The sequence below is a fragment of the Vipera berus genome (genome assembly GCF_964194415.1).
Source record: "Vipera berus genome assembly, chromosome: 4".
NCBI classification, from domain to species: Eukaryota; Metazoa; Chordata; class Lepidosauria; order Squamata; family Viperidae; genus Vipera; species Vipera berus.
In genome coordinates, this window is record NC_138206.1 from 24,519,675 (window position 1) to 24,543,954 (window position 24,280).

At 41.1% G+C, this 24,280-nt stretch overlaps 1 protein-coding gene across 1 annotated transcript in view; it reads right to left on the minus strand.

Annotated features, from left to right (window-relative positions):
• Positions 1-23,181, minus strand: part of UBL3 (ubiquitin like 3) — a 39,651-nt gene extending 16,470 nt beyond the window's left edge. Inside the window, exon 1 of the mRNA XM_081326925.1 lies at positions 21,938-23,181. Within this exon, the coding sequence (XP_081183051.1) occupies positions 21,938-21,964 (27 nt within the window). The 5' untranslated portion in view covers positions 21,965-23,181. The remainder of the gene's footprint in view (positions 1-21,937) is intronic.
• Between the last annotated feature and the right edge of the window lie 1,099 nt (positions 23,182-24,280).

A 24,280-nucleotide genomic window follows, 5' to 3' on the forward strand; every position in this document is an offset into this window, starting at 1 on the left:
TCCTCCCCCAGCTTTCTGGTTTGCTCACTTTATCTATCAAAATAATTTTGAAGAAAAGCCCAAGAATTAATTGGGGAGACTACTGCACTAAACAGAAGGCACGTACTATAAATTGGGATATAGTAAAGTGCTAGGCTTGAATGAGACCACGTTTAAGTCCCACCTCATTTACAAAGCTCACTGATTTTGAGCCAGTTACTATTTCTCAGCCCAACCAATCAAATGGATCTGTTCTTATAACTATAAAATGTGCCATTTTGAATACTTCAGAATAAAAAACAGGTATGCATGTATGATATAAATAAGTATAGCAGCATCATGTTATGACTTAACACCTTTAAGTGACAGGAACCTATGCTGCCAACCACAAAAAAAGGTGGTTGGTTGCCACTACTGGAAATGCATTTGTGTGGGAAATTAGTTTTCCCCTCTGTTCATGAAATCATTCTGGCTTTTACTGACTAACATATAATCCCTCCAACATAAAGACAGTAATAGATTTTGTAAGAAAGTAGCAAAAAGTAATGTTTAAAAAGATAAATTTTACAATAAAGTAGAAGACATTCCTAGCTTCAGATATCATGTTAAACGTTCAAATGCAAGATATTGGGAAGGAGTGAGGGAAAGATAGAGGCAGTCTACAGTCCACATTATAGAGAATGTGCTTTTGCGTAGCAGACACATTCCTAATTTTCTTTTGAAAGATTTGGAATGCCCAAATCTCATAAGCTATCTGAATCTAAGTAACCTAAATTATACTGGCTATATTCCAAGAAGATATAGACACAGTATTATACTAAAAAAATGCAAACATTTTCATGTTGAAATGAGAATTAGATTTTAGTGGTCAAAATATTAGCTAATTATTTATGTTGTTCTGGGAAGCAATCTGAGCACTACTCAAGCTAGGAGCAAAATCTTCCAGGCAGTTGGCTGCTTGTTAACTAGCATCTTGTTTACTTAAATTCATAATCCTATGTGTACTTTACTGTATTTAATCAATAGTCGTTGCCATGCAAGTATAAAGTATGGCAATTTACAATATATGCTGATATCTTTCTACTAAAGCATAAACATGATAATTCAATTCAAATTCAAATTGCCAATTCGAAGTCCTGGTTTAAAAAAAAATCCTTAGCTCTAGTTTTTGGCTACAGTGTTATTATCTGTGGTTAAGAATATATGTTTATTCTTAAACATAAAATCAAAAGTTTTCTGTTAATTACATAAGCATGCTGTTGCATATTTAATTCCAACCAAAGTCAGCAAAATAATTTTGTGTGTCTTCTATATTCTATACCTAACCTTGAGTTCGGTTATTTAGTAAGATACAGGGGCACAATGTCTATGGAGATTCTCAGTCATCCAGATCATGGTTGCCCCGAAGTTCCTTTTTCAAAAGGCAACTGACTTTCATTGTTTTTTCTTGAAGGCCTCTCATCCAAGAAGCATCCTCATTTCTGACAGAATGCTGGGGAATGGAAGGATTTACATTCCTTGCAGTCATCTGTTTGTTAGCATTTTTAAGGTAGGCATTCTCTCTCTGAGAGTTATGAGGCCCCTTGGAAGTTTATCTGTTCCATCAGGGTCACCTGAATCAGAATACAAATGGTTGTGGAACTTTCTTGAAACCGCTGAAAGGACTGTGTTATAAACAGGAGATAGGTGATACAATTTCTTTTAAAAAATATTGAGCAGTCAAGGATCATGGTGTTTAAGGAAGTGATACAACGTCATCATACTGTACATGTGCGAAGATGTGGTATTCGGAAAAAATGGTTTTGTTTTTTTCATTTTGAAAGTTCCTTTTTCAATATGTTAAACCAATCATCTGCATAGACTTTTTGAGTTTTTTGGTCATTGAAAATCAGTGAGAAATCTTACCTTATTTATAGATTACCTGCCAGGACAGAACAATTTCAGGAGGCTGTAAGGCAGGCATGTTAAACTCGTGACATCACGCAACGTATTGGGACTTTTTCCCCATTGCCGGCAATGGGGTGGGCGCGGTTTTGGTGTGATGCATCCAGCCTGCAGGCCGGCAGTTTGACATGCCTGCTCTAAGAAGTACAAAACACAGGACTTAAGAGAACCACATGTAGACTTCAGGTGGTTGAAAAGATATTTTGCCATTCAGTTCATTCTGTTTCTCTCATACTGCCAATATTTTGTGATTCATTCCTGGCATTACATTATCTACTCTGGGACCAGAGGCACACTTCTATATCCAAAATGATATGGGTGTTACAAGGATAGAGGTTGATATCCCTCACCTTCAGATCATGTCTCATCTGCCTCCAAAAAAAAACCAGAATATTTGACCACCTGTGTCTATTGGGCCTTCAACGACTCAGCCAGATCTTTGGTGGTTATGAGATAAACTCCTAAGCTGCTTCAGCCCTATTTCCAAGAGAAGGTGGACTGAAATTTCCCAGAATGATCAGACTACAAAACTCCAGAGCAATCCAATAGCAATATAAAGCAATCACACCTATATCCCAATGGGCGTTACTTTGAGAGCAGGACCCGCCCAGATCTCAGTGGTACACACGAGGTTTGCCTCTCATCCATGAGTTGTGCATGAAGGAGGACTTCTTATAGGCAACTGTCAACCCTCCCAGGTAAACTATACAGGAAAGATGACTAGATGAAGTAATTGTATATTATTGTAAGTACAATAAACATTAACCAAATTTTACAAGTCTGAAAGTATAAATGTGCCGCCACCATTTTTAACTGCTAGATAGGGCAAATCCTTCCTAAGTTCTTTCTCTGACTGTTAGGCCATTGGGGGTTCCTGCTTCTCTTGCAGATTGTTTCCTAGACAGCATCTCTTTCCGTCATTCCCCAACTTCATCCACACATTCCATTACACCAACAAACAACAACTGGAAACCTGGTCCACTGAGACTCTGGTGACCTAGTACCAGAATGAGCATAAAGGAACTTGCTGTAAGATACCAAACCATCTTTCCCCAAAAGCAACTGGACTTCTACTGTTATCATTCTCTCTCTCTGCTTGTCACTATCAGACTATTTTTTACCACTCCTCAGACCCCTATCAATCTCTAAAGACCCATTTTTAGATATTGCTTGAATTCACATGAACATTTATGCACAGTGCAAGGCATTGGTGAGTAGCATTTGTAACAAGCAGTAACCTGTTAATAAAATTTTATTACTTTCAAATATTGTTATCACAAGAAAAGAGTCTGCTGAGTGAAAGTACGGTTTCCCTCATTACTGTGCATGTCTGAAGGAGCTGATTCTACTTCAACAGAAATAGTAGCTTAGACATGAATGAAACAAAAAACAAAGAAGTTCTCTCAATAGTTTTGTAAACATTCAAACATATGTATGTTTAAGATAAAAGACTGAGTTGATCAATTCCCTGGAATAATACTGTAATAATGATCTTTGACACAGCTTTTTCACAGCTATGCATAAAGCACTGTAACCTTCCCTTCCATGCATGATTCATTAACTACTGCATCACAAAAACAAACACCTTTAAACATAGTTAATTCACTGGGACAATCAATCTCTGTTTTGCAACAAACATGCAGAATTGTTTTATTGCTAATTAGCAAATATCAAAGCTTTAAATGAACACAATATAATTTAGTCAGGTAGTTACAAGGCCAATAATGTCATTCAGGAACTTTAATCCTGGGCATCCATATTGAGACCGAGTGTTCCATCGTCTACACCAAACCGAACTTTCTCAGACAGAATAGGGAGCTATGTATTTGGAACCAATCATCATAAAACAGTTACTGAACAACCACTTCTGGACAGAAAAAACAAAATTAATCCTTGAGGGATGCTAATTTTGAAATTAGCATTTAAACATAACTATATAACTGAGCAAAGCCAATTAAACTATGATAATAAACATGTACTAGGAATGCAATTACACCTTATAAAGGGTAAAACTAAGATCAGAGGAATGCAATTGTTATGATAGAACTACAAGCACTGCTAAAGTTATGCTTTCTAAAGTGCTGTCTGAAATAACTATCCAAAAATAAAAAGGAGGAAACTTAAGAACAAGGTTTTTCTAAGAAAAATTAACACTTTTTTTACTCTGTGGAATTAGTTACTGATGTCCCCTTATGAAAGAGAGAGAAAGAACTAAAAGTATTATCAAACTGAGGCATTCAATCAAATAAAACATTGCCCTCTCCTTTCCCATACAATTATTTGCAAGGATACTTAGCTTAGTCCGAGGGGGCATGGTGGCTCAGCGGTTAAAGACACTGAGCTTGTCAGCTGGAGAGTTGGCAGACTGGGTTCGATTCCCGAGCTCCATGCAACGGGGTGAGCTCTTGTTACTTGCCCCAGCTCCTGCCCACCTAACAGTTCGAAAGCATGCAAATGCAAGTTGATTAATAGGTAACAGCATTCTTTGTGCCTTTGGCGTATAGCCATGCTGGCCATATGGCCACGGAAATTGTCTTCGGATAACGCTGGCTCCCTCAGCCAAGAAACAGAGATGAGCACTGTGCCCTAAGATCAGACACAACTGCCAGGGTTACCTTTACTCAGCTTAGCCATACACTAACCCAATCAAACCCAATGATTTGTAGTTCTAGCTGCATCCAAACTAAGTGGATCAAAAATCAGTATTTTTGAAAAACTGAATACCTAGCTACTTTATCTTGATAAAGATAAGAAATATTGATACATGATTCCTCAAACCTTACTGGTAATACTTCATACCACCATCATTCTCTTCTCTACTGGCCAAGTCTATTTTATAAAAAAACTCAATTTTTCTTCTCCTCATAGGAATCAGTCTCTGCACCAGGATTTCCAAACTGTGAAATGTCCCTACTTTGGGGAGATGCAGACAGAGCCCAGGGAATCTGTGTAGAACCTGTTAGTTGCACTTTATAATAAATTCTTCTTTCTCAAAGTTTCATTGTATTGTTTTCATTGTTCATTTGTATTCATTTTTGTGTTTGGATTTTTAAGGGAGACATGTACATTAAGATTATATGTGAGGCCTTTATGACCTATGCATACTTGTTCCAATTGGACACATTAGTAGGATGATTTATTCAGAATAAACATATTATTCACTCTAATCCTGAGTATATAAAATAAGTATTTGAGGATATACTTTCAACAGTTAAGGAAGGGAACATAGGGGCTTATATTCTCATTGCCATTGCATCAAAATATGTTGAAATGAAAGCAGTCACTATCATGTTAATTTAATATTCTGGGAATAGAGGTAAAACCCAATGCAATGCTATATAAATGCATAAATAGCAAGACAGTATATCACAACTCAGTAGTCATTAGATTAACAAATTTAGTTAAATGTTCTTCCATTTACACTAAGAAGTGGTATACAATCAAATTTATATGCTCTCCAATAATAATCTAATTGGATAAGATCCAATAATCGGATACATAATCCAGGCTAAAGCTCAGATATAATAAATATAGACAGTCCTCACTTAACAATCCTAATTGAGACCAGAAACTTTGTCACTAAGCAAAATAGTAATTACGGTAAGTGGGAAATCTTTGACTGTGACAGAGCTTTCCAGTCAGAAAGAGGCAACTTAATTTCATACCTTTTGCTTTTGATTGCCTATTAATCACTCCCCATCCTTTGGAATGCTCAAGTGCCTGCTTACTGTTCTGTATACATTGAAAGCAATATAATCGTGCTGCAACCCTGGACTGGGAGTCATGAACAAGCCAAACAGCTTATTCTCTTGAAATCCCTTTATCTCCAATCTCTCCATTCTGTTTGGGGGGTGCAGAGCTGTTCTATATGCAATCTTTCCTTTGCCTGCTTCTTTCCCACTGCCAGCAAGGAAGGGTCAGGCATAGGAGAGATTCCCTACAGAAATTGCTTACATTTTTTCTTCCCCTATCCTCACAAAGCAGAGAGAAATTGCAGAGAAAGATATTTCAAGAGAGTAAGTTGTTTGCTTTTTTACACATCAAGAGCAATGTAACCGCACTTGCAGCAGGAAAAAGTCAGGGCAGAATAAGGGAGATTGGAGAGAAAGAGATTTCAAAAGACCAATGTAAATTATCTGTGTAGTGCTCCTGCAACTCCCAGTCCTAAACTGCTGGCATGAGTGCACTATTTTTGATGTGTACAAGCATGAGAATGGAACATTTCCAGAATGGTGCCACACAGTCCCCACTATATAGAGACTGAGGGCCTGAGCAACTAATGCTACTTCCTGAATGGGATCTCCAGAGCACCAGACCTCATGTTTGGGAAGGAGAGCAAACTACTCTGATGCACTGCCTCCCTATACCAGTGGAGGCCATGTGGCACTGTTCTGAAAGCAGGCACTGTGGTGGGGCTGCCACTTTTCATTGCAGCCATTCCCAAAAATTGCACACACTTCCAGGACAGTACCACTTATCGTCCACTCTATAGGGAGGCTAAGAGGTGGAACAACTGCTTCCTGAAGATCAATTGAAAATGACCAAACCGTGAGGAGGGGATGGGATCCAGCGGGCTTGGAAATAGGTCCAAGGTCTGCAGGAATCAAGTGGGATGGAAAAGCAGATCAAAAGCCTGTGGGAACCCAAGTGGGACAGAAGAGGAGTATGGGGTACCTCAAGGGGTGGGGGAGTTTGGGAGAAACTGGAGGCTGAGGGCAGGCTACGGTGAGCTGGACTGGAGTGATGCTACAGTGTGGACCGGGGAAGGGCTGTGTTAGGCCTCTCAGACTCTTTGCCATCTGAGGCACCCTGTGCTCCACAACAGAGAGAACAAGGATCAGGGTCATTAAGTGCAGTAAACACATGGGCATCTTGCTTAACAACCACCATGATTTGCAAGCGTAATGGGCAGCCTCCATTATGGCTGTAAGTCAAGGACTACCTATACCACATGAAAAACAACTAATAATACAAACAGAGCACAATTGTTGGTTACTACTGAGTTTTATTTAGTTATAAAATTTATCTGCCACTCATCTCATATCTAATGACTGTGGGCGGCTTACTATAAAATTGAAAAATATTAAAATCTTCCATCATAAAAATCCACAAAGGATAAAAACATTAACAGATAAAATCATGGATACAAGATGGCAAAGAAGGGAGCTAGCCACACAGGGGGGAGATGGGGTTGAATTTAATTAATCATCCATCTCCAGTAGGAAGCTCCCCCATTGGGTTCCCAAGTCATCTGGCAGAGCCAGGTCTTAAGGCTCTTACAAAATGTCAGGAGGGTGGGAGCCAATCTCACCTGAGAAGGTAAGATGTTCCAGAGAGCAGGAACCACAGCAGAGAAGGCTCTTCTCCTGGAATCCGGCAGCTAAAATTTCTTGGCTGATGGGATCCACAGTATGCCCCCGCTGCCGGCGTGGGTGGGGCGGGCCAGTCCCATCAGGTTGAGATGGTTCCACAAGTTATGGGATTAATAGTGATAATCAGAAATGACAAATCTTGTATTTTCCTGTAGTGTATTCTCCTCAACATGCTAGCCTCAAAATATGTAAGATCCTATCTAGTGTAATACTCATCCAGTAGGGCTTGAATTGTAGCAAAATATGACAAAATTTGGGAAACATGCTATTCTTAATATTGGTCTTGCTCACAGCCAGTCATGCCTCTGACCCTTCTTGTTTAAATTAGTGCAGTGCACCACTAAAGACCACAGAGAAACTGGGCCAGAAAATAGCAGTTTTGAGTGTTCCAAGGTTCATTCTTGTTATACTTGTGAGCTATACTGGCTCCCAGTTTCATTTGGTGCAATTCAAGGTGCTGGTTTTCATCTTTAAAGCCAAGCCCTATATAGGATGTGACTAGGTTACTCTTCTTGAGAGTATCTGTCCAGACTACCAGTTTGGCTAAGGCAGGGTCACTTCCCTGAAATCTCTTCCATCTAATGGGACCTCATAAGCATGCTTTTCCTGTATCTGCCTCTCTCTTATGGAACTCTCCCAGAATTTGGCAGACCCCATCCTTTTAGCCTTTGGGAAGGCCATCAAGATCTGGCTTTTTACCCAGGCACTGGATTAGAATGATCTGGTTGTGAGGCTCCAAAAGGGATGTTTGAGGTGCCAGGTTCTAAGTTTTGTATTTTATGGTTTATGATTTTATAGTTTATAGACCCTGCTGCCCAAGGCAGGAGTCCTTATACCATCCCAGACAAATGCATGAAAACCAGACCTGAAGACAAGATGGAAAATAAACAAGAGGAATATCAAAACTGTCCAGATCTGCAAATGAGACTAAAGGACTAAAAGGAAGAGGAGATATTTCATTATACAAAATATATAATAATGTATAAAACATAAACTTCAAATTAATAAAACCCCAAACATAGTGCACAGAACCCCAAAAGCCCTGTAGAAAATCTCAGCTTTTTCCAGAAAGCAAGCAACTTCAGAGACAGATAAATCTCCAAAAGGAGGTCCACTCGCTCCATCAAAAATAATGGTTCTGGAAAATGTAAATAGATTTCTATTTAAGATATATAAGGCATAGATTCCAACAACTATTCTGTTAACAGAATTTATTTTTCTGACTGTTTAATTATTAACAGCTCTTTACTTATCTTTTCAAATTCATTCTCAAAACTGAAAACTTTCTGAAAAACAAATATTTTTTAAAAAATAAATAGGGTACAGCAGAAAAGAAATACTTTCCTTTCAACAGTATAATAATGTGCACTTACTTACTTTGGACAATAATACCTTAGGAATCAAATATGAGTTTAGAAAGGAAACATTGCTTTAAAAGAACTTTCTAAACCTAGTGCTTTCACAGAGATCCATTAGTAATTTTATTTTGTTATCTCATACCATTTTTTAAAGGACAATAACATGCAAAAATATTTATCAACAAAAACTTAGCTAATTCTTGCACATATTGGGGTGGATTCATGAATTATCAGGAACATGTTCAAATAGATTGGGTAAGAGAATGTTAGGAAGATAGTATGGCAACAGGTTTATAGAAAAAAAGAGACAGGTCATAAGGCCATGCACAAACTTAAATCTTACCAAAAGGAAGAAATATCAATCTTATTTCTATATATTATTTATATATTATTTTTCTTTGAATTCTTTTAGTTCAGATTTTATGTTGTCTTCAATCAGAAATGTTACATTTTTGTTTTCAAAAAAAATGTTTTAAGTAAAAGGAAACTTGGAGAAATGTAATATTTTTAGTATCTTTTACAGACACATCAGATACATAAAAACAGCTTACAATCATGCCAAACCATAAGCAAACAGTCCTTGATTATTTATTTACAGTAAATATGTTGTTGAAACATACCAGCAGTAAGCAAGCTACAAGCATTCAGATGTAACCACTGTGTGTAACAATGGCTTATTTTAGGATTTGTTCTGGCCATCTCTGGAACAAAAATGCTTATCTCTAAACAAGCTGAATGGATGTTTTACTAGCTGTACCTCCCAGGTGACATTCGAAACAATCACAAGCTGCAGCATTTTTACTAATTAAGTTTTATGGATTAGTGTAATTTGCACATATCATGTTTTCCCGAAAATAAGACCCAGTCTTATATTTTTTTCTTCCAAAAGACACACTAAGTCTTATTTTCAGGGGGTGTCTTGTTTTCCTGACACCTGTCTCACCTCGCGGTGGCAGCACCAACAGCCCCATCCACTAGGAGCCCGGTGCCGCTGCCATGAAGTGAGGCAGGTGGGGCAAAGCTGCCCCACGTGCCTTGCACCCACTTACCACAGGACTGCCGCAGCCAGGCCTCACATGCCCTCTAACACCTGTCACACCACTGTCTCACTTCTTCTGTGGCTGCTTGCGGCAGGATGCCATGTGGCACGTCACACTGGTGCCATTGCTGCCACGAGCAACACCAGAATCCCCGCAGGACGGCCTTGCCCATGCCAGCTGCACACTATTTAACTCTTAAGTGTCTAGACTGGAGCCTCAGCAGGTTTAAAGAAGACTGCCTCGCACTTGCAGCTCTGAGGGGGAAGCAGTGGGAGTGGAGTGCTCAGCTCGTCGCCTAGCCTGCCCCGTGGCGGCCGCCATCCCCGCCTGGAGCCTCCACCTCCTTACCAGCCTGAGGCTCCGTTTAGGTGCTTAGGTTTAAATAGCGTGCAGCCGGCGCTGGTGGGGCTGTCCTGGGGTGATTCTGCTGTTGCTGCTGCTGCTGGGCCAGCCTGGGCTGCGCCCTGACGCTGTCTCCCAAGCTCCACCTCCGCCTGCTACCCAGGATTTTTCATGCATGTCAGCTGGCTTGGGAAGCCGCGGTGGCAGAGCGCTCCATCCTGGGGGGAGGAGTCTGCTGTTGCTGCTGGGGGTGGGCGTGGCCAGCACAAGCACCTCGGCTGGCTTGGGAGGCAGCTGTGGGGCATGGCCCAGGCCGGCCCAGCAGCAGCAGCAGCAGCAGCAGCAGCAAAGATTTTGTTGATAAATATTTTTGCATTTGCATGTTATTGTCCTTTAAATAAACTTTGAGATAACAAAATCAAATTACTAATGGATCTCTGTGAAAGCACTAGGCTTAGAAAGTTGTTTTAAAGCCATGTCTCCTTGTGGAGCGGCATTGTCCCAAACAGACCCAGTGTACAAACTGAGGTTTTCCTGGACTCACGACTCCTATTTAAAGAGCAGTGGCAGCTGTGGCCAGGAGGGCCTTTGCAAAACGTCTTGAATGGTTGCACTCATTCCTGGTCCAGGAATGTGACCCCTGGACGCCTCCGGGAGCTGCACTGGCAGCTAGTATGCTTCCAGGTTCAATTCAAGATCCCAGAAATGACCTATAGGTTACATGGCATGGGACCAGGTAATCTGAGGGACTGCCTTTTCCCCAGTTACATCTTCCCATCACATCAGGTGTAGCAGGAAAGCCGTATTAAAGATCCTACCCTCCAAAGAATGTCATCTGGAGGGATCCAGGAAGAGAACTTTTTCAGGTGTGTACCCTTTAAAGTATCATTACCCCCAAACTTTGACCCCATGGGCTTTAGGAAGGCCCTGAAGACCACTGTGCTCTCCTCCAGAAGTAGACTTTTTATTATGAACATTTTATTGTGAAAATGTTGAATGTGATGTAGTGGTGGGCTTTGTTGCTGATTGTGGTTAGTTTTTGTTATAATATGGTTTATTAATGGATTTTATGTCTGTATATTTAATTTAGTTGTTTTTAACTGTGAACCTCCTAGATTCACTCAGGTGAGATGGGTATACAAATCAAATCAATAAATAATGGTTCTTTTATGCTAGTATTTTAACACAGTACTATAATGTTTCCTCAAAAATATGTATATATTCACCTACCTCATTCTGCTAAAACTATTTCTTATATTTTCTATTTTCCTCCCAAATTACTCTTAATACTGGGAAGCAGGGAGGAAGAGTGGTGACACAAGACGTGAGACTGTGATTTCTGTCAACTACTAAGCTATGTATACCAGTCTCACAACAATGTAACTCTTCTCAGACAGAGTAGAACTTGTTTTACAACATTTTTTCCTACCCAGTCTCCTTGACCTTATTTTTTACTTGCATTCCTGGTCAGCTGCAAAGTTACATATGCAGTCACCAGACTTCTTTAAAAATATAACTCGGAACAGCAGCAATACTTCACTTCTGTAACAGCAATACTCACAGTTTACATTAAAAATATATAGAACATCATTTCTTGTTAAGTGTTCTACAATGTACTAAACTGTAGCACTTCACTCTGTTCTAACACAGCAGACATTATATAAATATTATTAAATTAAATTAAATTAAATTATGTTGTATTCAATGACAAGTGCCATATTATATAACAATTTTTACAGTGCCAACATCACAGGGATTGGATGGTATAAACAAAATAAAAAAAATTCTGTCACGACAAATGTCCTATCCCACCAATAAATGGTCAACTAACATATGAAAAAGATTGTCATTCAACACCATCAGGTATCATGCATCAAAAGCCTACTTACAAAGGAATGTTTAAGTGTTTCCCTGAACGCCAAGAGTAAAGGGACCAAGCAAATTTTTGGGGACAGCAGAATGTTGAGGCAATAACGTCCTCTGGCTAAAGCATGCCTTAGTACTTGTTTGCTGGGTTGGAATTTTGAGGAAGTCCTCTGCAGGTGACCAGATAAGATGAATATATTCATCCTGGACAAGTCAGTCCTAATGTAGCCTCACACCATGCCAAGTCCCAAAGTTGCTTTTTCATTTCATTTTTCAAGTAAAGCTTTGTGTGTGAAAACCAGCAATTTGTACCCAGAAACCTATTAATAACAGCAACCCTAAAACATGCATTATTCTACAGTGATGGGTGTTTGTCTGCTAGCTACTCTGTACCGACTGTAGTTTGTAAAGCACACTCCACATCAACCAAGTTGTAATATAGACATAACCATTGTTGCCAAGACCTCCAGATTCAGATAGAACTATATCTACATACCAACCAAAGTTAAGCATTTCTTGCACACACCACCCCCATTTATGGCCTCTACTTGCTAGTCATAAAGAAATCACAATTCCAGGAGGCTCCAATGTCACAGGCCTGCTCTTTTGGGGAGCATGACACCACCTAGAGCTAATACCAGAACTGATGTTTCTGGGAAATCAATATGAACAGCAACTTTGTTTTCCTTAGATTTAATCTATGTTCAGCTTGTTTTCTACTAACCCCAAAATTAAAAAATCAGGCATGACTATGCCTTTGCAAAGTTAGAGACTTCCCTATAGCTACTACCAAAAACCTAGAAGAATTTAAATGCAAAAGCAGCAAGACTCCAGAAGGCTCAAATATGTTTGAAAGACAAGATAGCCTGAACTGCTTGCTGATAATTATTTTATGCGGGTATGTCTCAGTGAAATTATTTGCCGAAATAACATTTGCCATGTAAATTCATTAGTGTTTAGAAGTCACAATGGTACTTAGAAGCTTCTTCCTTATTAACATATCAGGAAAGAACTAGCAAAGATGGAACAGATATAGTTACATTTTTCCCATTGGTGAACCCCTAAAAAACAAACATGTCTATTGAAAGACTATGTTCATGCCTCAGTATATTTGACATAATTTGCTAAATCATTAGTAGAACATCTCTCAATAGCACACTGTTAACAGAAACTCCCTATAGCTGAAGCAAATTCTCAAAGAGTCCAAGGCAATATCTGATTATGTCACTGTTGATATTTTCTTCTTCCAATACCAATTGGCACTGTTCAAACTAACATCTGCATACAATAAGTACAGTATCATAAGCATTACTGTCTATTTTTAAAAATCAATCTTCTAATTTACTTGCATTGCCAATTATTTTCTTAATCATGGTATTTCTTTTTAGGGAACAGCAGCAGTTCTGTAACTACAGAGGCTTAATCACATTTTTGACAGTAGCATATTTAGGGTCTGGCCAACAAAAACAGGAACAGAAACTTGTTTCCGACAATTTACAGCAACAGCAATTATGACAGAGATGGAAAATTAAGACTCAGGTCTTGAATGAGTGTGGCACAAAGAGTCAGAAGGATATTTTCTTAATTGGGGTAACTATTCAAATTGATAAACAAGAAATTCACATATCAGTTGATGAAGCAATTCCACTTACTGAGACCCTGGAAGTGCGCCTTATCTGTAGGAGTACCTGCCTCATGGGTTGATGCTCCTCCTGAAATTTGAACAGCTTCCACCCTACTTCATCAATGGAACCTGGAGTGTACCAATCCTGCCTGATTGAACCAGTAGGGCAGATACTATGGGGCCTTAAAGACCTGGCTTTTCCAGTCCTCTGGAGAGGATGATTGATGTCCCTTTCTTCCTTTTTGATCCCCTCTGCCATTTTGTTCGTCTTATGCTTTCGGTGCTGTTCTGTTTATTAAACGCTTTAACAATTGTAAATAGCCCAGGATTTCTGGGAGTTGGGCAGCATATACATTTAATAAATTACTATTTCTACTACTATATTGTAATGATTATTACAAAAATTGTTTGCTTTCGCTTCTTCCAGGTTGTTTTTGCAATTTCTCACCTAGCCTATAGCTGTGGGATGAAGTCTAGAGAATCTCTTATCCAGGAATTAATCAAATTCAGCCATGCTGTTTTTCTCAAGATTATCCAGAGTAACTTAGATCAGGAGTCCCCAACCACCAGTCTGTGGACCAGTACCAGTCCGCAGCATGCCAGCAACTGGTCCGCACAAACGAGCAAAGGCCATTTGCAGGATGCAGGCAGCACACAAAACCATGCACTCTCCAGTCCGTAGAAAAACCTTTCTCCAGGGAATCAGTCCCTGGTGCCCGAAAGGTTAGGGACCTCTGACTTAGATGCTTCAACTATAGTCTTAAAAGGAGTTGAAATATTAATGTTCTGGGCTATATCACTATGTAACAGATGCTTCTAATCTGTAACAATCATATCTTTGGTCATCACAAAACATGTTGTGAAATTAAATGGATTCTTGGTTTGAATTCACAGAATTTCTTAACTTTCGAATACATTTCCTTACACTTTAGCTATATTCATAATATGAGTTACAAAAATATTTCAAACCTAGAATTAGTAAACAGTAAAATATATCAAAACTTTAACTATTATTTAACTGCACTGAATTACTTTACTCCAATTATTTCAATTTATATGGCCACCCATCTCAAATACATATGTTATAACAATTAAAAATTATATAAAAGAAAAAGCAATACTGTAAAAAAACACATTAAAAACATACAGCAGAATCAACACCGAGATATAAGAAATCAACAGCAATCAATTAACACTCTACAAATTCTACCACATATCTACAGAATCATGTCTTATGAAAAACCTGTAGCATTGGATCCAATCTAATCTCTGGGGAGATAATGTTTCAAAGAGAGAGTGCCATGACAGAAAAGAGTAATCCAGGGCTCCACCAGATAATATTTCCTGACAAAAGTATGCCTCTTTTGCCAGACCTAATGGGACAGGTAGATATAATCAGAGATGAGGTCCCTCAAATAGACAAATCCCATGCAGATGTTTGCTCTGCCACAACAGTATTTGCCAAGAAAATAACATGGGACATATCTATTTGGTCACCAGAAATGAAATTCAAATCAAGAGAGACTTCATTTTACTAAAGTTTTCATTACATTTCTATCTCCTTAGATAAACTCAGAAGATTAATTCATGAAAAAGTAGCATAAATAGTTTGGATTGCTAAAATACATTTCAAGCTCATCCATAAGTGTAGGAGCCACTATTACAAATATTTCATATGACTGTCTCTTAACTAAAAGAAACTTCCTTCATTGCTTCTTCTCCAGTAATGATTCTATAAAGTTAAGGTGTGTGTTATAAAGTAAATCTAGATATATCTTTACTAATGTATATTTTAGCTGAAGTTGTCTGACATACAATTTCTGTTTATTTTCAAATATAATGTAGAGACTGTAAATTCCATGCTTGTGGGTTTCATTCATTAGACAATATGAGAAAAAATATACTGCTCAAAAAAATAAAGGGAACACAAGATAAGACATCCTACTATTAAATACAGTACATTGTGTTGTTTAAGTGTTCCCTTTATTTTTTTGAGCAGTATATATACCATATATCCCTATAGCAATTGATCATGTTCTCAGTCAGTTATGAAGATGCCAGCATTTCTATTCAAAGAATACATTTCTTTAGTTCCACATATTTTTACATTTTAAGAAAACTATTATCTTTCATGGAATGTTGACAATATTATTTTAGTGTCTGGAAATATACTTAGGCAAAGAAAATGTAGCTATCTTGGTACATAAGTACCATAATGAAGGTCCTTTAACACAAAACTGAAACAATCCATTAGACATATTAGGCCTTAGTCTTTAACAATTTTCCTTCATCAACTATACACAAGCTTGGCCTGTCTGGAATGTGTAGAAAACCTGATTATATTAATCAGGAAATGATGAAGAACAATTGTGTTAATACCTTTAACTAAAATATTTAGCAGCTAGATTATGTAGTTGAAGTAGTCAGACACATGAAAACATCAAGTTTTCAACATAATGAAGGTACCGTATATACTTGAGTATAAGCCGACTCGAGTATAAGCCGAGACCCCCAATTTCACCCCCCAAAACTGGAAAAAGTTATTGACTCGAGTATAAGCCGATCCGCCGTTCTGCAAGCCTGAATACACAGGAATACCCTGTGTGGCCGCGGCTCGTCGGCAGGTCTCCGTTCCTCCTGCCGACCTTTGGGGAGGTTTGGGCGCCTCCCCAAACCTCCCCAAACGTCGGCAGGTCTCCGTTCCTCCTGCCGACCTTTGGGGAGGTTTGGGCGCCTCCCCAAACCTCCCCAAACCTCGGCAAGTCTCCGTTCCTCCTGCCGACCTTTGGGGAGGTTTGGGCGCCTCCCCAAACCTCGGCAGGTCTCCGTTCCTCCGCGCAGACCTGCCGACCTTTGGGGAGGTTTGGGCGCCTCCCCAAACGTCCCCAAACCTCGGCAGGTCTCCGTTCCTGTTTGGGGAGGTTTGGGCGCCTCCCCAAACCTCCCCAAACCTCGGCAGGTCTCCGTTCCTCCGCGCAGACCTGCCGACGTTTGGGGAGGTTTGGGGAGGCGCCCAAACCTCCCCAAACAGGAACGGAGACCTGCCGAGGTTTGGGGACGTTTGGGGAGGCGCCCAAACCTCCCCAAAGGTCGGCAGGTCTGCGCGGAGGAACGGAGACCTGCCGAGGTTTGGGGAGGTTTGGGGAGGCGCCCAAACCTCCCCAAACAGGAACGGAGACCTGCCGAGGTTTGGGGACGTTTGGGGAGGCGCCCAAACCTCCCCAAAGGTCGGCAGGTCTGCGCGGAGGAACGGAGACCTGCCGAGGTTTGGGGAGGTTTGGGGAGGCGCCCAAACCTCCCCAAACAGGAACGGAGACCTGCCGAGGTTTGGGGACGTTTGGGGAGGCGCCCAAACCTCCCCAAAGGTCGGCAGGTCTGCGCGGAGGAACGGAGACCTGCCGAGGTTTGGGGAGGTTTGGGGAGGCGCCCAAACCTCCCCAAACAGGAACGGAGACCTGCCGAGGTTTGGGGACGTTTGGGGAGGCGCCCAAACCTCCCCAAAGGTCGGCAGGTCTGCGCGGAGGAACGGAGACCTGCCGAGGTTTGGGGAGGCGCCCAAACCTCCCCAAACAGGAACGGAGACCTGCCGAGGTTTGGGGAGGCGCCCAAACCTCCCCAAAGGTCGGCAGGTCTGCGCGGAGGAACGGAGACCTGCCGAGGTTTGGGGAGGTTTGGGGAGGCGCCCAAACCTCCCCAAACAGGAACGGAGACCTGCCGAGGTTTGGGGACGTTTGGGGAGGCGCCCAAACCTCCCCAAAGGTCGGCAGGTCTGCGCGGAGGAACGGAGACCTGCCGAGGTTTGGGGAGGTTTGGGGAGGCGCCCAAACCTCCCCAAACAGGAACGGAGACCTGCCGAGGTTTGGGGACGTTTGGGGAGGCGCCCAAACCTCCCCAAAGGTCGGCAGGTCTGCGCGGAGGAACGGAGACCTGCGGAGGTTTGGGGAGGCGCCCAAACCTCCCCAAACAGGAACGGAGACCTGCCGAGGTTTGGGGAGGCGCCCAAACCTCCCCAAAGGTCGGCAGGAGGAACGGAGACCTGCCGAGGTTTGGGGAGGCGCCCAAACCTCCCCAAAGGTCGGCAGGAGGAACGGAGACCTGGGGAGGTTTGGGGAGGCGCCCAAACCTCCCCAAAGGTCGGCAGGAGGAACGGAGACCTGCCGAGGTTTGGGGAGGCGCCCAAACCTCCCCAAAGGTCGGCAGGAGGAACGGAGACCTGCCGAGGTTTGGGGAGGCGCCCAAACCTCCCCAAAGGTCGGCAGGAGGAACGGAGACCTGCCGAGGTTTGGGGAGGCGCCCAAACCTCCCCAAAGGTCGGCAGGAGGAACGGAGACCTGCCGAGGTTTGGGGAGGTTTGGGGAGGCGCCCAAACCTCCCCAAAGGTCGGCAGGAGGAACGGAGACCTGCCGACATTTGGGGAGGTTTGGGGAGGCGCCCAAACCTCCCCAAACGTCGGCAGGTCTGCGCGGAGGAACGGAGACCTGCCGAGGTTTGGGGAGGCGCCCAAACCTCCCCAAACGTCGGCAAGTCTCCGTTCCTCCGCGCCCTGCCTGCCTGCTTCTTTCCGCTGCGGAAAGAAGCAGGCAGGCAAGGCGCGGAGTTTGGGGAGGTGCGCGCGCACCTCCCCAAACCTCCCCAAACTTCGGCAGGTCTCGGACGGCGGTGGCTTGGGAGAGGTGCGGGCGATCCCGGAAGCACCAAAGCCTCGGCCGCGCACAAGTCCTCGGTAAGTTTTTTTTGTTGACTGGAGTATAAGCCGAAGTGGAATTTTTCAGCCCAAAAAGTGGGCTGAAAAATTCGGCTTATACTCAAGTATATACGGTATTTTAAACGTATTAGTGCAAAATCAATTACTGTAGTTTCATAATAAAGAAAAAAAATATTTATAGGTGATCCACGTTTAATGACCGCTTGTTCAGCAACCATTACATGATGGTTACAAGTGGTCCTTGGAATTCTGGCCATTATAGTGTCCCCATGGTCACAATCTGGATATTTGGTTCATGATTACAACATCACAGTGAGCCATGGTCACACGATCATAATTCCAGACATTCCCTGCTTGCTTTCTACAGCTAACAGTAAAGCTGGCAGGAAATCAGAAATAGAGAAGTTGTTGTAGTGACAACCTTCCTTATTGACAGCAATCAGGACTGCCAGAAGTGTCATCACAAAGCAATGCACATGATGCCACATTTTACTACCACATAGCTCGGGTCCCAATTGTTGTCATAAACTGAGAACTACCTATAATCCCTCATCCCTATTTACTGAACTTTGAATGAGATGGACACAATTTTCATCCAGACATTATTACAATATACAAAATAAAAATAATCCACTGCATCTGAAGAAATTTAGATAAAGCATTTAAAAGTACATCATTTTGTTATATTTATGTGTCATGTGTCAATTTATGTTACCATTTACATAATGGCATTGTTAAAGACTAAATAATTGGAAATGCTTTCAGATTTAATTGACATTTGTGAGTAGTGGTACCCCCTCATCTCACTATTTTGTTAAGACAAAATGTTACTCCAATTAGAGTAGTAATAGAGTAGTAACTTTAGAGTAGGTAGAATCAGCTGCTAGTTTTTTTACAAAACACACACACAACAGCCCTATAAGATGGGTTGGGCTACTAGTCTTAACTGCCCTGGTTACAAGATCTTCAACAGCTTCCACTTCCATGATATCATGGTTATTAGTATGTTGGCATTAACATACCACACTTTAACCCAATGCTCCTAACAAGATTAATGTTCAAGTCTCATATACAGACCTGGAAAACTAAAAAAGAGGTACAATTGCTATTTTGTAAAATGTATTCTTTAAGCAAACATAGTTAATATAAGAAAAACAATAACATTTTATAGAAATAGTTTTAGAATATAAGAATATTTTTGAATATAAGTTTTTGAGTATAAGTCCCACAGAATGAAATACAGAAACTAGACCCAAATAAATACAATTCTTGAAGCAATCGGCTTAAGAACCAATTGTTTCAGTAAGAACTTTTCCTATTTTTTTAATAATTTAAATTACAATAGGCAATGAATATTAATTCCAAATCATGTCTGGACAATTTCTAAGCATTCCATAGCTTTATACTGGTAATTTTAAGAACCAGTTATGTGCAAACTGCTACATAGTTGCAAATATATATATGGCCAATGATTTACTTTATATAAAGCCCATCCTGCATACTCAGATATAACAGAGCAAAAGATAATGAAGCAGAATAATTTAATATATTTTAATAAAGGTTCATTAACAGTGAAGCATTTTAAGTTCCATATTTCAATTATAACACTTAGGAATATGGAAAAAAACATGTACAATTTCATGTACAGAACAGTTGATTTTGACTGGCTTATACCCAATATAAAACATGTGTTTTTGGTCTGGATATGGAATGAAGCAGGACCGTTTTGTTCCAGATACAAAGTAAAGCGCTGTTTGTTCCAGGCTGAAGAGTTTCAGTGGAAGAAATGTGGGGGGAAATGCCAAAGCTGAGGGTTTTACTTAGTGATGGCAGCTGAGAGAGGGCAGGAGAGGAAAAGATACCAGAAAGGATAAGGGTGAGCAGGCGGGCCTATGGGAACTAAGACCAATCAGGAGTGGGTGCATAGGCCATCTGGAAAAATAAGAGAGGCACAAGGTAATCCTTGTTTCAGAAGGAGGGGAAAAAGAAGCAAGTGAACACCAGCTCTGCCCTATCCACCCTACAAAAATCACTCTGGGTTTGCTGTAGGACTGGTTTCAGCTGAAGAACAGAACAAAAACATTCCAGGTTTTGTTTCTGCCAACAGAAACCAATCCATAATGGTTCATCAAAATATCCAGAATATGCGGGCTGTGCTTTAGGTTTGAAACAAAACACATTTTACATTCTATACACATTAAGACATTATATAGAAAGACATTATATATGATTTAATTATCCTACTAAATAGTGCTTCTCATAAAATAATTGATGTCCATTCAGAATTAAATTCCAGCAAAATGCAATGTCAAAAATTCCAAATGGGTAACATTGAGAGTTTACTGCTATATATTTAATTATCTTATTATAGGGGGTATTTTTCAAAACCATCACATACTTTCAAGAAGCATTTAGAAAAAATGTATAATATAATGAAAGAGAAGATGCCATAGTGTTACAATGAAAATCAAATAAAAACAATTTGAAGTGAAATCAACATTGTTTTCTGTCTTTTTTCTCTAATACTTTGCTCAGCCACTTTAAGCAGAAGTTTGAAGCTATGGTTCAACCTTCATTATAGTAGTGGTCACAAATTACTGTTTTCCTGCTATGGGAAGCCCAAAACAATCTCCTACAAAGCATGAACTGCAGTTTTGAAACCTGAGATCTGTATGCGTATACATAGCAGATACAGAATACTAATGTCCCAAAGCAATTGCCATTTATTTTTTAACATAATCACAAGTAGTAAAAAAATACCGTATGCTTTAAATATGAAAACCAAAAATATTTATTTAGTGCCAAAAATGAATCAAGTTAATTATATACCAAAGTTTAGAAATAATTCAGACAGACATGTTTATTCATAAGAATACCTGTAGGTGGTACTCTCTAAAGTATATGATTTTGCTTCCTTTTGTCCAGACTTTAAAATATACTCTGATCATTAATTCAGCACTTTATTAGCATAACCTCTAATATTAACTCTGAAAGACATGGCTCAAGAAAAGTTTCTAGAATGTTTTGTTGCAACCAATACACTATATTAAATTGTAGCCTTCTAGACCATTTGAAATTATTAATACTGTAATTGGATTCAAATAATAAAACTGTAACAGGAAAAAAAGTACCAAAATGTTGATTAATTCAAATAAAATAAACCTAATGGAAACATAATTTTGTTTCATTTATACTTGTGCTCAAGTTAAATCTCAAATGTTTATAAAAAGTTAAATAATAAACCAAAGCAGATGATTAATTCTACTACACTGAAAATAGCATGCTTCTTCCTTTCAGATCTGTTATGATAGGAAGAACCAGAGTAGCACAGAACTGGGGAGATCCAAAATCAAGTTCACCCTCACCAAAGGAAACTGGGCAAGTTTGGGCCAATTACTCATTCACAACTCAACCTATATCACAAGATCATTTATTTGTTGTAAAAATAAATGAAAATAAAACGAAGAGGAAACCCCGTGTAAGCAATCTTGAACTCCTGGAGAAAAGGCTGTGAACTGTAAACTTAATAAATACTAAGTGGATTCTACCCACAAAAACTTACAATAATCTGGCCTTCCATATACAAAAACACTTCTTGCTGCAACACAAACCAATACACACACACACACACACACACACCCTTTTCTTTCTTTTTTCTGGAAATCAGTTCTTTGTATTTCTGGAAATAAAGTCAAATGCAAACTTACCATATCAGAGGGAACGCTGCTAGACATCTTGCTTGATACTATGTTGTCAGTTTCAAGAAACAAAGAAGGGGAAAAAATGGTAAAAGCCAGCCAAGACAACACAGGTACAGTAAAAGATCTTCCAGCTAACCAATCTTTGGTTTGTTCCTGGTTAAGTTCTGTGCGTTTTGCTTTCCTTCAGTAAAAAGCACCTGACCCGCAGCAAGAAAACTGTCAAAGAATCCAACTGGTCTGAAAAGGCTGGATCAGAAACCACAGGGAAACTAGAAGCAGCAACGGATTCTTGTCAACAGCAGCACGAACACCAGTTGTGCCAGATAGACCAGGCCAAAACGTACAACAACAACAACATGAATTGTGTAGGAGCGCTTTTCTTCCTCTCTTGCTCTTCCTCTCCAGCCTAGACCAATAATGAATGACGAAGATGATTCAGAGGATAGTTCTGTATCCGAGTCACCTTCTCATTAAAAAGAAGGGGGGGAAGAAAAAGGGAAAAAAAAGAAAAACAAGCGACAGGCACTCAGTGAAGTAATGCAACGACCGTCCTCTTTCCCTGAGGCCAAAGTTCTTGGGGGGGGGGGTGCTCTGGTCGGATTCTCAGTTAAGTCAAAGTGGGGTGGGGGGGTGGTCTCTCCTCTCCCTCGCAAAGCTGTGCTTCCTACAGCATTTACCACGCTGCGTTAAGATATATGTATTAAAATAAGCCGGGAAAGAGGGAAAGGAAGGGACAAAGAAAGGTTACCCTCCCCCCTCAAACTGCAGCAGCAGCAGCTCAAGGGGGGATTTAAACTGCAGCTGCCTCTCGCAGCAGGAGCAGCAGCCCTCGCCGCCCCCTCCGCCTCAGGTCTCGGCTTTCATCGCCTCCGCCGGTCCGTTTCTCCACAGTCCCTTTCTCCGCTTCTTCCTCCTCCTCTTCCTTCTTCTCCGGGGTCTCCCTCAGCAGCAGACGGTTAACGGAAGCCCCCCGCAGCTGAGGCGGAGGAGCAGCTCCTCCTTTTCTTCTCGCCAGCCAAGAGAGCCGGTTGAAAGAAGAAGGGCTGGGTACGGCTTTCTTCAGCGCAGTTTCGGCTCCTCGGTAGCCTTTCACCGCCTGCCGCCGCCGCTACTCCCGCAGCCGCCTCTTGTCATCTTCCCTCCTAGCCAACATGGCGTCTGCGCCGAGCGGAGAAAAGGGGACACAGCAGGGGGAAGACGGTCCCGACACCCCCATCCCCCGCTCCGCTTTGGCTCCGCCTCCAGATCGCTATTCGGCGACCGCGTCAAGTGCGGCACCGCCCACTCATTATAGACGTGAGCGGCGCACGCCGCTCGCGCGGCATCCTAGGAAGTGTAGTTTCGAAGCTTCGGAAGTGTAGAAACCTCGGCCGCCGTTTCATTGTGATGCAACTTTGGCTTTGACCGCTGTTTGCTGCTGTGGCAGCTCCGCCTTCGACAGCCGTCGCTAAAGGCTTGGAAATTCCCTGCTGCTAAAGTCAAAAGTGCATTTTTTTGTGATCGGAGTGAGATTCGATTTGTCTGGTTTCAGTCATAGGACTAAAGGCATTTCTTTTCTCTCCCATCCGAAATCTGACACATACGTGCAAAAAAGGAGAAACGTTTCACTGGGTCAAGGAGCTGCAAACCGAGGCAATAGCCGTTTCAGGCAACCGGAAAAACCGAAATATTCAGTGTCAGTTCAAAGGAGAGGACTCCCAATCTTTGTGGGCAGAAGGTCATGAAAGTGAGAGATTCGTAATTACTCAACCCAGTCCGCCCTAAGAGAAGGTTGAGTGGGTCGTCGAATCCCAATTAGTTGCCTAAAGTATGTGTTGAGAGTAAACAGCCATGCAACCACAGATAGCTTATCTTCATTTGTTTGCTTTTGGGAAAGGACCTTTGAAGGCATTTTAAAATGTTGTAAGTGCTAAGTCTGCCGATTGACCAGATCCAAGCATTCAGTCTGATTCTAGTTTTTGACAAGAATGTTGACAGCCTCTGTGGGGTGCAGCTTCTGCCTGGTTGTGAAATACAGTCAACGTGACCTGGCTGAAGAAACATAATCCTCAAGAGATTCTAAAAAACAACAAAAAAACCTGTACAGTCCTTAATTGAAAATACTTCATTACTAAAAATGCTAATAATCAACTGAACCTCCAGTGAGTCATACTCTTTTTTACTGGTGGAGAGTCTTGTAAAATAGCATAATATCTGTGAAGCACAATTAAATGAAGCACAATAAAAGAAGATATGCCTGTAGATGTCTAACTTTCTATCTATAACAAGAGCTGATTTCACGTATTTCCCATAAGCACTTCCTAAATGAAGACAATAGTGTTGTTTAATTGGCCCAAGGGATCATATGAT